At 41.1% G+C, this 14,653-nt stretch overlaps 1 protein-coding gene across 3 annotated transcripts in view; it reads right to left on the minus strand.

Moving 5' to 3' along the window:
- Positions 1-14,653, minus strand: part of RNASEH2B (ribonuclease H2 subunit B) — an 80,818-nt gene that overhangs the window by 51,754 nt on the left and 14,411 nt on the right. For all 3 annotated transcript variants that reach the window (XM_053563713.1, XM_053563715.1, XM_053563712.1), the window contains exons 2-3: positions 2,324-2,395; positions 183-290 (exon numbers count right to left, since the gene is read on the minus strand). In XM_053563713.1, coding sequence (XP_053419688.1) covers positions 183-290; positions 2,324-2,395 — 180 coding nt within the window. The remainder of the gene's footprint in view (positions 1-182; positions 291-2,323; positions 2,396-14,653) is intronic.

A 14,653-nucleotide genomic window follows, 5' to 3' on the forward strand; every position in this document is an offset into this window, starting at 1 on the left:
GCACCGACCCCTCGGTAGCTGACCTAATGTGCACAGACCGGACACACACCACATGTCCTTGCAACATGGTAGCTAGTCCCTTACGCTGACCACCTCCGTGTGCTGAGTGGTCTGTTTCAGTCCCTTGGGGGTCAACTTACAGAGGTTCTACTCTATTGGAAATACAGACACTAGTCACCTACCAGATTGAACTGATTGATTTATAAACCAAGAATGGTGTTTTTCCTTGAAAACTTTTACTTCAAACAGCTGTTGTAGATACATATCGAACAAGTAAATGGCTCCTTCCCCTGTTAAGACAAACCCAGGTTTTAGTTGTAAGTTTTCATATACACAGATACAAATAGGAGATGGTCAGTAGTGCTGAGGAGCGTTCCCAACGCACACACAGACACGCACATATCCATGCACGCCGAGTCCAAGGAAAGCTGACAGCTAGCACGCACAGATGTCTGTTTCCAGCTCTAAAATCCTCCTCACTGAACTTAGGCCAGCAAATTTAAAAAGTGCAAGTCGTTTATCTTAATGGCTACTTAATGGCTATCTTAAAGCCTCTCATTGAGGGCCCCATCATATCAGGAGAGGAACCCATTCCCAAGCCATCAAATCCTACCAGGCCAGCCAGACGATCACAGCTGGCATGCAGGTCCTCTGCCCAGAGTGAGGTGTGGTTCCCCATACACAGGGGCTGAGACAGGTACCACACCCACGGACCCACAGGCCAACCCTAATGGGAAAGGCCAGGCCACGCTTCAGTCCACAGGGCGTTTATAAAACTCCACTTGGGCGGCGCCTGTGGCTCAAGGGAGTAGAGGACAGGCCTCATATGCCGGAGGTGGCAGGTTCAAACCCAGCCCTAGCCAAAAACTGCAAACAAACGAACAAAAACAACCCCCCCCCCCAAAAAAAAAACAAAAAACTCCACTTGAATGGATGAATGTTTCCCTTTCTTTAAAAGAAAATGGGGGTAGGTGGGCAGGAGAGCGTGAAAGCCAGGCACGTCTGCATGTTTTATCCTGTCAACTCATAAACATTTTACTTTAAGCACAGCACAGTCTCTGGCATCAAGGAAGCTGAGTCTGGATCCATTCCTACACATGCTGGGCACGCATCCTTGGAGAAGCTACATAAATCTCTGTGTGTCTCTGTTTCCATATCTGTAAAAGGGGACGATAATGAGCCTAGTTCATAGGGGTTTTGTAAGTATTAAAAAAAGAATACATGTAAATTTCCTAAAAATGTACTTGGCACACAGCAAGTACTCGGCAAACACCGGCCTTTATTTTTCCAATGCCAATGTTGCAAATAGAAACAGCTGCTCCTCAGAGTCTGTGGGCAGTTAGATAAAACAAATTTTAAAAGCAGTCTGGCATTCTTTTGTACCTATACTTGTGTTCAATGCTTTAGAAACTTTACCACTATCTAAAATTTCTCTTGAAGAAATATTTCTCATCTCAACTTAGTCTTCTGTATAAGTAAGATTTCCAAATACATTCAATTTCATTTTGATGACAATAACCCCAGAGAAATGTTCTTCCTCTCTCCTTTTCTGATGCATGTGTCTCTCCAACAGTGGGCACCACCCACAGTCCCCCACTCCCCGTCACTGTTATCACCAAGACAAAGCTCCAGTTTGCTGAACTCTTGTATCCACTCAAACCTCATAAATTAATGGAAAAACTATACCACATAAATATCAATGTAACTACATATTTAGGGCATATTTTTACCTAAAAAATTAGAAGATAAAACCGAAAATGCACTGAATATAAAGTTAAAATAAAATTATTTTCCAATAAAATACGAATCGCTTCACTATACAACGCTTTAAAATGTGTCACTGTTTGTCAGAACAAAATAAGGAAAGTACAGCTGAAAATGAAACTCATCGTAATCTTGGCATGTCAAGTAAAAGCCTTCTATTCTGGTTATTTTTTTTTTAAACTTCTGGTTATTTTACTTTATAACATACAATGAATATAAATGGAGGCTAATGCTGGATAATTACTATAAGAAAAGTTGGCTTAATAAAGTCAAAAGAAAATTAGTCTGTTTTCAGAGAGAATTCAAACATGCTACTTTTTTGTTTTGATGATTTAACAATTCTGTGTATTAAAATTATAAGAAGAAATAAAAAAGTTTAGGTCAAATGAATTAAGTGGGAAGACCAGTAAAGTCAGCAGCTTCTTTCTGTCACCTAATGATGCTCTCTGCCTTAAGAGCTTTTCAGAACAAAGATACAAAGGCAAGGAAGTGTATACACTTGCCATGTGGGCCACAGTATTTTAAAAACAGTCAAGTAATCAGAGAAGAGAAAACTTACCTGAACATGGGTTAACCAGTTTTACAAACATAAGCCCATGTTTCATCTTCTTTGAAGCATCCTTCAAATATTCTGAAAACAAACAGTGAATTTGTAAAATTAGAACATACTCGGTTTGTTGTTTACTTTATGTACTTTATTTGCCTTTCTTATACTTACATGATATCTCTTTCTAAATTTTTAAAAATAAATTTATTTATTTTATTTTAATTTTATTTTTCCAGACAGAGTCCCACTTTGTCGCCCTGGGTATAGTGCCGTGGCATCACAACTCACAGCAACCTCAAACTCCTGAACTCAGCCTCCTGAGTAGCTGGGATGACAGGCGCCCGCCACAACGCCTGGCTAGTTTTCCTACTTTTAGCAGAGACAGGGTCTCACTGTTGCTCAGGCTGATCTCGAAGTGGGAGCTCAAGCAATCCACCTACCTTGGCCTCCCAGAGTGCTGGACCTCTTGTCTAAAATTTTTAATTCCGTTTACCAGAAGCTGTGTGATCTTGAGCAAACTATCAATCTCTCTGTAAGTTGCAGCAGAATTTCAGGTAGTTTTAATTAATTTCTGTGAGAAGATGAAAAGCAGGGGTCTGGAGTCAAGATAACTTGGGTTATAAATCTTGGCTCAACCACTGGTATCTTTGCCACTTTGGGCAAAAGTCCTAATCTCTTGTCTCAAATATCATTTATAAAATTATATAATAGTATCCTTGCTTTTCAAAGGATTAAATTAGCTAATCTGTTCAAAGCATTTAGCATAATCAGGTAAACAGAAATGTAAAATAAATGATAGCTGTTATTACTAGTATTATTATTTTTAACTGCTACTCTTACGTAGAACATTTTAAAGATAAATATTTACTGGATACTTATATTTTTTACCCCAACTGTGATTACTTAATCATATCCTTTGATCATTTTTCTAGGATATTCATCTTTTTCTAAACTGGTTTATGAGTGTTTATACAGTAGGGATATCAACTTTGTTTTTAACTGTATATAATGATTAGTTTTGGCCAAATAAAACACATAAATCTTTGTGAAATCTTGCCACTATTTTTCATTGTGGTTATACCCTTTGTGCCATACTCAGAAAGGCCTTCCCTTCTTCAAGATCACGGGAAGTGCCTGTGTTCTTTTCCACCACTTTAAAATTATAACTTTAACCTGTCTGGAATATAAGTGGGTGTAAGACATAGGCAAGAAGTCTAACTTTATCTTTTTTCTTGGCCAATTGTACCAATATCACCTCCTAAATAACTCATCCCTGAAATATCACCTTTGTGCTAAATAGTTAAAACATGTTTATGAGTTTGTGGACATTCCACCTTGATCCACTAAGCTGTCTATATTAGCATCACTACCTCACTATTTCAATTACTATAGACTTAAGTTCAGTATCTAGTAAGGTAAGTCTCCTCATTACGTTTGCTCGGCAATGCTTGACCACGCTAAGTTTTAATCTCCTAGACACAACCTCCATGCGCTTCGAGTGGCATATTCATAGAACTCTTTTACAACATCTCTCTCCAAAAGGAGTGAAGTCAGGGAGCACGGTAACAATTCACCAAAAGAACAAAATAAAAAGCCTTTGTTCTTCTGTATTATTTCCTCTCTATTATTTTCTATGCCGTCACTTCAGATCTTCAACTTAAATACAATAAGCATGTTCAGAAATTGGTTTACACATCAATGGCTAAAATACAACTATTTTCTTAAACTAATAGTAACATTAAATATATAAGGAAAAATTACCCCTAGTTTTGAGATTTCCGCTTTCAACCAGAATGAAGTTCAATAATATTTACAGGAATATGAAAATATTTATCACCAGAAAAGGTAAATTCAGGGTCTGGCAGCTAATCAAATACTACTAGGCCTTCAAAGAAGCTGAAAAATATGGCCCATAGTGAGAAAGAATAAATCAATCATTGAAAGAGGAATATTATTCCTCAAGGACAAAAAGTTAAATAGAGACAGATTTTGTTTTCAAAGACCCAAACTGAATTTCTAGAGCTGAGTGCGGCCAGTCAGCTCTGTTGGTCACAGTGTGGTGTTAACAGGGATGAAACACACACTGGGCAGAATCAATGGCGAAAGAATAGATTAACGCACTTGAAGACATAACATGAAAACACAGAGGAAGGAGAAAACTTAGGAAGAAAAAAGAGCATCAGTCCACTATGGGACAATTTCAAGCATTCTAATGTACATATAATCGGAGTTCTCAAAAGGGAGAAGAGAAAACAAAATTTGAAAAAAAATGTTTGAAATGTTTTCAAATTTGATGGAAACTATAAACCCCCACATCCAAGCAGCCCAATGAACCCAAAGCACCTTAACAACCAGGAATTAAACTGTACCTCATAATGAATAGCTCAAATCAGTACCAAGAAGAAACTCTTAAAAGTGGGCAGAAAAAAAGACACAGCATGTACAAAAGAACAAAGTTAAGGGCAACAGCAAGTTTCTTACGAAAAGAATGCAGCCCAGAGGCAGTGAGGAGTCATCTTTAAAGCAATGAAAGAAAACAAAACGCCACATCCCACAGAAAAATGAAAGTGTAATCAGCCACAGACCCTGGAGAGAGACACCAAAGTCCTTGCGGCAGGCGGTGTGGGAGGATGTATGCAAACACGGACAGACAGGAGCCAGGGACAGGGGATGGTGACTGCAGCAGTAAATAAATACCAGCTTTTCTTATTAACTAAACCATTAACTAAATAAAAATAATAATTTAGTGTGGGGTTTATAACACGTGTAAATAAAATGAATGACACCAATAGCACAAAGGCTGAAATGTAAGTACAGTACTTCAGATTTCCTGCACTGACTGTGAAGTGGTGTAATATCACTTGAAGGCAGATGTGACACTTATATTTTGTACAATAAACTCCAAGGTAGTCACTAAAACTGTAAAAAATGATGTGAATAATAAAAGCCAACAAAGCAGAAGAAACAGAATCAGGAAAAATCGTCCAAAAGAAGGCAGGAAGAGAGAAATAGGGTACCAAGAACAAACAGTAAGCTAAGAGACTCAACAGAGCCCTGCCGTAATCAGGGTGCAGAAAATGCAGACGGATCCAACAGCCAGGCACGAACTACACGCGGCCTGACAGGAGACCCGAGCAGACTCAAAGCACAAGAAGGAAGCTGCGCTGCGCACATCACGCTGAGGCTCATCAAGGGAGCGGCGGCTGTCAAGTGACAGACAGAACGTCACCAGGGACAAAGAAGGCCACTTCATAAAGAGGACAGGAAAATCCCAGACGTCACACCACACACAAAGCTTCAAACTGAGGCAGTGGAGACGGCTCATCTGTTCCCCACTCTGTGATGTTGAGTCTGTCATTTTCAGAATGTGATATAAATGGAAACACACAGATTCCATGTAAGAATCTAAGACTTTCCTTTTGACAACTTATATTCAGATAAAAATGTAAAAATATAATCACTGTTAAACTTTAAAAAAAAAAAAAACAAGTTGTGATTTTCCCTCCTGCTGTTTCTCACTTTTTCTAGCATCTTTATTGTATCTCAGGGCACAGAAAAGGGGACCTTGCTTTATGTTAGCGACACATGAGTTTATGTTATTTCTAAAGAGTTTTTAACTTGAACGTGGTGAATTAACTATTGTTGACCTTCTGTTTCCTTTTATAATAGGAAACTTTGGATCTAATGATCCTTACATGTTCTCTCCTGCAGCCTTTCCATTCCTTCAGAGCTTAGAATAATTAAAAATTTTAAATGCCAAAGGTCCAAAAAAACCATATTGCTAATAACTCCACAAGGGAAGCAGTGTTTCTATTTTTCCCAAGTAAAAGCAGTAAGTCCAGAGGATTAGCTGTAGTCTAAAATGTCGACCTATGAGAACTTCTGGAAGTACAACCACAGATAAACACTGACAATAACATGTTACGCTACCTGTACAGACCCCAGGGTTCTCTGGCATGTGCATTGAGATATACAAATACAGGTAACACCAAAATGTCTGTTTATCTTTCAACACAGAATTCCAAGAGAGACACTGTATTTGTGATCTTTTGCCTTTTTTTACTATAGAGTGCATTTCAAAGTTGATTTCTCCTGCCTACTTCGCTTAGTCATTTTTCAACTACTGACTAGCAAAAACAGCTCCATGGAAGAGGCAGACACTCTGTCAAATAACCACACATACAAATGTAGCCTGCACATTTGACAACTGTCAGGAAAAAGAAATATACGGGACTACAGAACCCTACAACAGAAGACAGAACACAGCAAGGAGGTCTGGCCAGGCTTCCTGTGCCCGGCACTGGGGCGCTCTCTGCATCGATGGCTAAGGAGCCAAGGGAACTATGCTTTCATTTCACCAGCTGAATCTTCAGCTGGCTCCTGGGCCCAACCAGGTCCACAAAAAGGTCTTTTTTGATATCCTTGTTTTAAAAAAAACGTGAGTTAGGTGTCAATACCTGAAAATCGGATGATTTTACATAAAGTGCAGGCTTCAAATATATTTCCCCTAAATATTAAAAAAATATATGTATCAGGCAAAGATTTTGCCTTGCACAACTAAAAAACCTGGCAACAAACTCATACTGTTAAGTGGCAACCACCACTCTCGAGGTCCACTCAGCCCCTCAGCATCCTACATACTAACCTCGTGACTGTCCTCACTAAACTGCCCTCCCATTTGCTAGATCCTATGTACTCACAGCAAGACTACGTAAACAGCTGCTGAATAACTGCGAATTCAGTAATGAACACCTACTCTCTTTTGTTAACCGTTTTTAGACTATCAGTTTTATGGCACCAGTTCAGGCACTGTTCTGGGCACCAGGCTTATGGGGCATCCCCTCACTTCCGCTCACCTGTTTCTCCACCCAACTCCATCAGTCCCCATGCCCGATGCTCACCTCTCAATCACCCAGTCCCTACAGGGCAGGGCACAGGGTGCAGGAAGCTGGAGCCCTGGCTCCAGAACGGCGTGGTCTGACAGACATAAAACGCATTCCACAAATGTGAGCCACATGTGTAATTTAAATTTTTCTAGGAACCACATTAAAAACAGGTAAAAAATAATTTTTAACATATTTTCCTTACCAAGTTGTAACTTGATAAAATATATTTTGTTTAACACAATTTATCAGAAATATTTTTATATTACTATGTAAAAATATTTCATAGGAAATACTGGCAGGATATTATCTATGGGTTTTTCACAGATGCCCTTTATCAGATTGAGAAAGTTCTGTATTCCTAAACTATTGAGTGTTGTTATCATGAAAGGGTGTCAGATTTTGCCGAATGCTTTTTCTGCAGCTATTGATGGGCTTATGTAGATTTGGGCTTTTAGTCTTATAAATATCACATATCACACTGACTTTGGTATTCTGAACCAACAAGCATTCCTAGGACAAGGACCAGCTGGTCACGGTACATGACTCTTTTGCATCCTCCTGAACTTGGTTTTCTAGCCATTGAGGATTTGTCTACCTGTGTTCACAAGGAATACTGACTAAAGCTTTCTTTTCTTGTCCCGTCTTTGTCTGATATTGGTATCAGGGTGATACCAGGCTCACAGAATGAGAAGGGAAATGTTCCCTCATTTTTTGGAAGCTCTGTGCAGGACTGGTGCTACTTCTCTCAACGTTGAGAATTCACCATTCACTAGGCTACTTGGGCCTGGCCTTTGCTCTACGAGAAGTTTGTAATTTACTAGTTTAGTCTCTTTACTGGTCTGTGCCAACTATTTCTTCTTGAGTCACTTTTGGCAGTTTATATTTTTCTTGACATTTGTCAATTTTATTTCTCTATTTTCTAGGCACTCAGTTTTTATAATATTCCCTTGTAATCCTTTGTTATTTCTGTAAGGTCGGCAGTGATGTCCCATCTTTTCATTCCTGATTTTAGTTATTTGAGCCTTCTCTCTTTTTTTTTCTTGGTCAGCTTCACTAAAGATCTGCCAATGCCGTTGATCTTTTCAAAAGGGCCAACTTTTGTTTCCTTGTTTCTTTTACTATTATATAGGGGAGTTATTTTCTCTGTGGTTGCTCCTGGGAATTATGATTAGCATATTAATTAATAATGTAGTTCACATCAAGTTTCAATACTATTAGGAACTTTCCTATAATTCATTCCTTTTCCTTTCCCCTCCTTGGTGCTATTGCCACACAAATCACATCCGCATACATAGTGAGCCCGTTAACAGTTCTGCAATTGCTGTTTCACGCAGTTGTCTATCAACAGGACATCTACCAACAGAAACGGGTCTGTGCTGGCCTCTGGGTCTCTCTGTGTGTTTGTCCTCACCAGTGCTTTTTATTCTTCGTGTGGATTCACATTACCATCTAGGGCTTTTCCCTTTCCTTTATGATTTTTGTGGGACAGATCTTCTAATGATGAATCCTCTCAGTTTTTCTTCTTCTTCCTCATTTTGAAGAGTAATACTGACAGATGCAGAATTCTTTGTCGAGGGTTCTCAGCACCTTCAGTGTCATCCCACTGACGTCCAGCCTCCAGGGCTTCCAATGAGAAGTCAGCTGTTAATGTTACTGAGAATACCTTCTACTTACTTAGTCATTTTCAAGATTCTCTCTGTCTTTTGACAATTTGATTACCTTGTGTACAGGCATGGATCTCCTTAAGTCTATCCTGCTGAGAATTTGTTGCACTCATTAAATGTGTAGATGAATGTTTTTTTTTAAATCAAATTTGGGAAGTCTTTGGCCATTAATTCTCCAAACATCATTTCCCCCTTTCTCTTCTTTCCTGGGACTCCCTTCTGCCTATAATGGAATGCTCGGTGTCCTACAGCTCTCTGAAACCATGTTCAGTTTTCTTTACTCTTCTTTCTGTCCCTCAGCCTGGATAATCTCAAATGATCCGTCTTCACGTTTTCTGATCCTTTCTTCCACCAGCTCAAATCTGCCATTAAGCCCAACTGAACTTTTCAGTTCAGTTACTGTCCTTTTTCACTCCAGAATGTATCTACTTTATATAATTTCTCTCTTCACTGATATTCTCCATGTGGTGAGACTTCATCGTCATAGTTCCATTCTGTGAACATGCTTTAGTTCTCTGACTGTATTTATAATGATTGGAATCTTTGCAGGGACAGTGTCTACTGATTCCTTCCCCCATTATGCACGGGCCAAACTTTCCTATCTGTGGGCAACACATGTCTCACACTTTACAACAAACTGGACATTTCAGATAATACAATAATTAGTGTGGAAATTCAGGAAATCAGACCCCCCTCTCCTTCCCCTCCCAGGATCCATTGTTTTTGTTCAGTCATCGTAGTGATTGCATGGTTCATGACCTTCCCGGATTAAGACCGTAAAGTCTGTACTCCTTACAGCGTGTAGCCCCGGACGTGTCTGCTGGGCCAGCCCAGCTGAGGATCTGAACCAGTGACTCTCCTGGCCTGAAGGGCTCTCTGTGTGCTGGGCCCTCAGCGCTCAGGCCCTCGTCCTGCCCTGGCTCCCACCTGCTGCTTCCCAGGCCCTTGCTGCTCAGAGGTGAGAGAGCGAGGCCCTCTCAGATCTTCCCTGACCAAGCAGGAGCCCGCATGTGCGCGTGGCCTTCTAATCCCCTAGGTATTATGTCAGGAATATGTCAGAGCTTTTCAAAGCCCCTGTGAACACCTTGCTTCCCTTATCTTCCCTTTAAACTTCTAAGCAGGTTTTTATTTGCCCAACTGGTATTGCCCCCCTCAAAAACTGCAATTGTCACTGATTGTTTTTGACAAACAACCTGGGGGACAGGGCTTTTCCCACGGAGGAAGCTCTGAGCTCTGAGCTGGAGGAATGAGACTTTCCCAAGGAGTTGTGAGACAGGTCGCACAGAGACCATGCCGGGCAGTGAGACTTCTGCGGCCCTTCCAGCTAGGCCCATCCTGCACAATGGCACAAGGCTGCCGGTTTTTACAAGGGCCATGCTTGCAACACGGCCAATTTTCAAGGCTCCTGCAGAGCCAAGGAGAGGGAAATAGAAGTAGTTCAAGTTACAGGGCTACAATCCCTGCTATTCTTAACGAGATTCAGCAGATTTTCTTGAATAAACACTCCTCAGACTAGTGGAAGTTTTTGGTTAATTTCAGAGATTCTAAAAAAATTGATTTTGACCATCTTTATCAGCATTTTCATGGCTTTTATGGAGGGATGGATTTACCCTCACTGAACTTTGAAAGCTTAGTATGAAAAAAAGACCTCATATTACTATAAAACTCCGATAAATTCTTCACACCTGGCATTAGGCACACAAATTAATTGTGACTATACACTGAAGGCTCCGGGGTCATTCCACAGACTAGCTCCTCACCCAGCAGGCTTGGAAGCTCTAACCCTTTTTTTTTTTTTTTTTACTTTCTACTTTCCTGTTACCTGCATCTAGTGCAGCAGAAGATTAAATAAATTAGGGAAAAAAACCCCCTGCTTTTAGAGTATGGGAAAAAAATCAGAAAAGTTATAGAGGGCGAGTATGAGGAGGGTCGTGGTCTATAAACCTATTTTGATGCCTGTTTTTCAACAATGTCAGCATTAAAACCACAGCTGACCTGGAGCCAGACGCTCTTCTTCTAAGCCCAGCTCCTCCTGTTAAGTCATCCATCAGACTAGGCCAGACACTAAACCACTCTGTGCCACAGCTGTTTTTATCTATAAAATAAGCATAGTACTTACTTTTCAGTCCTCTGTTAGACTGATATGAAATGCACATGAAAGCCCAGAACATGCAATAAGCACTCTGTTAGGGACAGACTGTTAGGGACAGACTCTGTTAGGGAATAGTAAGGTTAAAATACAAACACCACAAATTCCAACCACAGAGTTACTTGAGGCTTAACAATTAGCCTCCCAAGAAAAGAATAAATTAGAACCAGTATATCTTATTTTAAAAGCCAGAAAAACATGAATTTTGTGTGTAAAAACCAAGATAATGTATAGTAAAGTACCCAGCAGAGTTCCTGGCTCATGAGATCTACTAAATACATGTGTTGTTTAATTTCAGAAAAAACTCAATAAGAAATGGTAACAGCAAGTCTTGACATCAAACTTCACTTATCTAGAAGATTCACTCATGTGAGACACCTTCAAAACTATGCTGAGAACATGAGTTAACACTCCATTTTTAAAAGAGTAGCTATTCATTTTCTTTTTTTTATTCTTTTCTCTAATACAAAAGATAACATAAACTATGCTGTCTGAAAGAGAAAAACTCAGACAAATCAGAAGCAAGTGAAAAGCAGAGAGATCAGGCCATTCCGGGTTCGGAAGGCACCAGCCTTGTTCCAGCCCTGCTCCCGGAGCTGCCTGGGTCCACCTGCTGCCACAGCCTCTCAGACCTTCTCTGAGAAGAGCCAGGTTGTGTATGTTACACGGGGCACCACAAACTTTGGCAGCAAATCTTTCTTCCACGTCTTTACCAACCCGGTCTAAATACTTCAATAAAAAAAAGAAAACCAACTGCCACTTTCCTGAAATTTGAACTTTAACAAAAACGTACTAGCTACATAGACAACAGTGTCCAAGGAATGTAAAATAAAAAAACAATAGCTAGTATGTATTAGCCATTTAATATCAACCAGGCATTGTATACGTCCTTTGTATTGGCTACAAAATATAATCCTCTAACACTTCCATAAGGTAAGTACTAGATTAATTTTCACTTTTTTGGTTGGAAATTTGCCCAAAGGTCTCAGTATCAGTCAACTGTACAACCAGGATTTAACTGCAGGCGAGTATGGACCCAGAGCCAATGTCTCAGACTGAGACACTGTGAAGAAACTGTTAATCTTAAGGCTGGTAATTCTTAACTTAGAAAACAGAAACTGCAGTTGGGAGGCTCAATCATTATCTTGACATGACTGTCCTCCTGTGATTCCAGCTTCCCAAAGTTATCTGTCCCCTTCCCCTCCTGTCCTCCTCATCGAGAACCAGGAGAGTCATCTAATCAGCCGCTCCAGGCACAACCTCGCCGCAGACCATACTGCCAAAGAGCAGAAGGAGAGGACGGGAAGGGACAGGGCAGGACTCAAAAAGATGCATAAGGGTGATGAGAGAAATCTGCTGTGGACCATTAGTGATAGAAACAGATAAAGTCAAGTTAGACCAATGGCAAGAAACAAAAACTGCTCTTCCCATTAGGGATTCTAGTATTCTTTACATAGCTGCGGACATTCCCCCACACCCAGTTATTGGAAACATTTTGTTAGGACACAAATCCAATACAGGCAAGACTAATCAGCATAACTTTGAAGTTATTGCAGCTTCCAGGAACACTAATTTCAGTAATAACTATATGCCTTTTCTTCCCAAGGTGTGAGCAAAGAGCTGTCCGAGAGACCCGGGTCATTCCCCTGCTTGCAGCTGTTTCTCCAGGGACTGAGGAAGCAAACCCAGAAGGCCAGAGAGAAGGACAGCAGGACGGTTTCCAAGTCACAGGTTCCTCAAAGTGCAACTTTCCTTTGAAGCTCTGGGGAAAAAATAAAAAATAAAAACTGGCTTTCACCACGACCTCAGAAGACAAAATCTGCATTCTTCGGGGGCTGTTCCCATCAACAGCACATTACTAAGGACGGCCTGCGTGCTAGAGAAGCAGCTGGTGAAAATGTCAGTTCCACGGCCACAGAGACCAGCAAAAGACAGAGATGGAGGAGGAACCGTGTGAGAAGCAGGAAAACCCTGGAGAGGTGACACAATAGAAAATAAAAACAGTAGCTAATGTGTATTAGCCATTTATACTGGTTAATATAATACCATATTATATTTTGTAGCCAACATAAAATTGGTCAGGGTACGACAGCACTGCGCCGGCTCCAGCAGAAGAGGCACACGTGGCCCCTGGTCAGCACCCCAGTCCTCACACTCCTGCTAAGCTGCCAAGGGCTCCTCCAGTTTAAGTCAGGTTTCATGACACACAGCCCAGATGCACTGACCCCTCCACATTAAAAAAATGGACTCATGGCCCATTTGGATCGGCATCCTGGTTATAGAAGCTCACTAGAGGATGTTCATGACAGTCCAGGGCTGTCTCAAACATTCAACCTGCTGTGAACAGCTTTCAAAACATCCCGGTTGGCCATCATGCCTGTTCAGCTCTGGGAATTTATTGTCAGCTTTTGCATTTATTTATATGTTTAATCTTTATCCATTTTCAAGGATAACCCATTCCAAATATGGACTGTCTCCCACAGGAAGCAACACGTACTTGGTAGGTGTTATCATACAAACAAAACACTGGGTGTAGCTCTTCAGTGCTCAAAGTGGAAATTCTTTGTCAGCCTGGTTCATTATCACTGCAAGTTTCTATCTTTATTGAAATTAAGAGGAAAAAACTCCTAGCCCTCAGCTCTTTGTTAATTTAACCATCTTTCCCAGATTCTGCAGAAAAGTAAAGAGCACTACATATAATCTGTGGGTAACCCCAACCTCCCCGAGTGTTAAACAAGCGGTACAAGTAAATGCTGAAATAAAGGCAAAAATGGAAAAGTGAGAAAAAACTTAAGAACACTGGAATTTATTTTGTAATATACACAAGAAGACTAGAAAGACTAAAAAATGGTTCCTTTGGGCAGGCAGGACAAGGAACAATTCTTTTTTTAATCAGGCCCAGGCAAGGCTAGAACTCAAGATCCCTGGTTTACAAGGCCAACACTCTAGCCACTGAGCGACAGTGTCCAGCTCTCACTAATGATTTTATTATTTTTACTTATCATCTGCAGTCCCCTCTGCTGCCTGTAGGGCAGGCTCCACTGCAGCACAGGGTCAGGGAGAAGGGGACCCCAGGGGCCTGGAGGGCAAGGCGTGCTGTTCTGGGAGCAGGAGCAGTGCAGGGAGACGGCACAGGCACCGTCCTTTTTTTTTTTTTGTGCCTTACTAATATTTGTATACTGGGTAAGTACTACTGCTCTAACCAAAAAAAAAAAAAAAGTTATTTTAAAAAACACTGGGAGGGATTAACCAGGGGGAGGAGAGCAAGATGGCGGCCAAGTAACAGCTTCCTTGCATCTGGGCACCGTGAGTCTGGGGAGATAGGACTCCAGGCATCTCTGGCTGGTGGGATCTGCCTATCATCATCCCTGTAGGATACAGAGAGTCAGCGAGAGACTTCTGGACCCCAAGAGGAGGACTAAAACAGTGGAAAACCGGCAAGTGGTCGCGTGTGTTCAATCCATCTAAACCCGCCCGCAACTGTAAGTTCAGTAGCAGCGAGACTGCAAACCGGAAAGGCCTTACCTGTGAACTGTTTTGGTGTCTTTGGACTTGGCACTCAGCTGAACTGCCTTGGGGAGAGCCTGAGCGGGAGTGCAGAGAACTTTGGCCGTTGTCTAGGGCCCCAGTCTGAGCCACTGAG

Source organism: Nycticebus coucang, chromosome 15 (genome assembly GCF_027406575.1).
Source record: "Nycticebus coucang isolate mNycCou1 chromosome 15, mNycCou1.pri, whole genome shotgun sequence".
In the NCBI taxonomy this organism is placed as follows: Eukaryota; Metazoa; Chordata; class Mammalia; order Primates; family Lorisidae; genus Nycticebus; species Nycticebus coucang.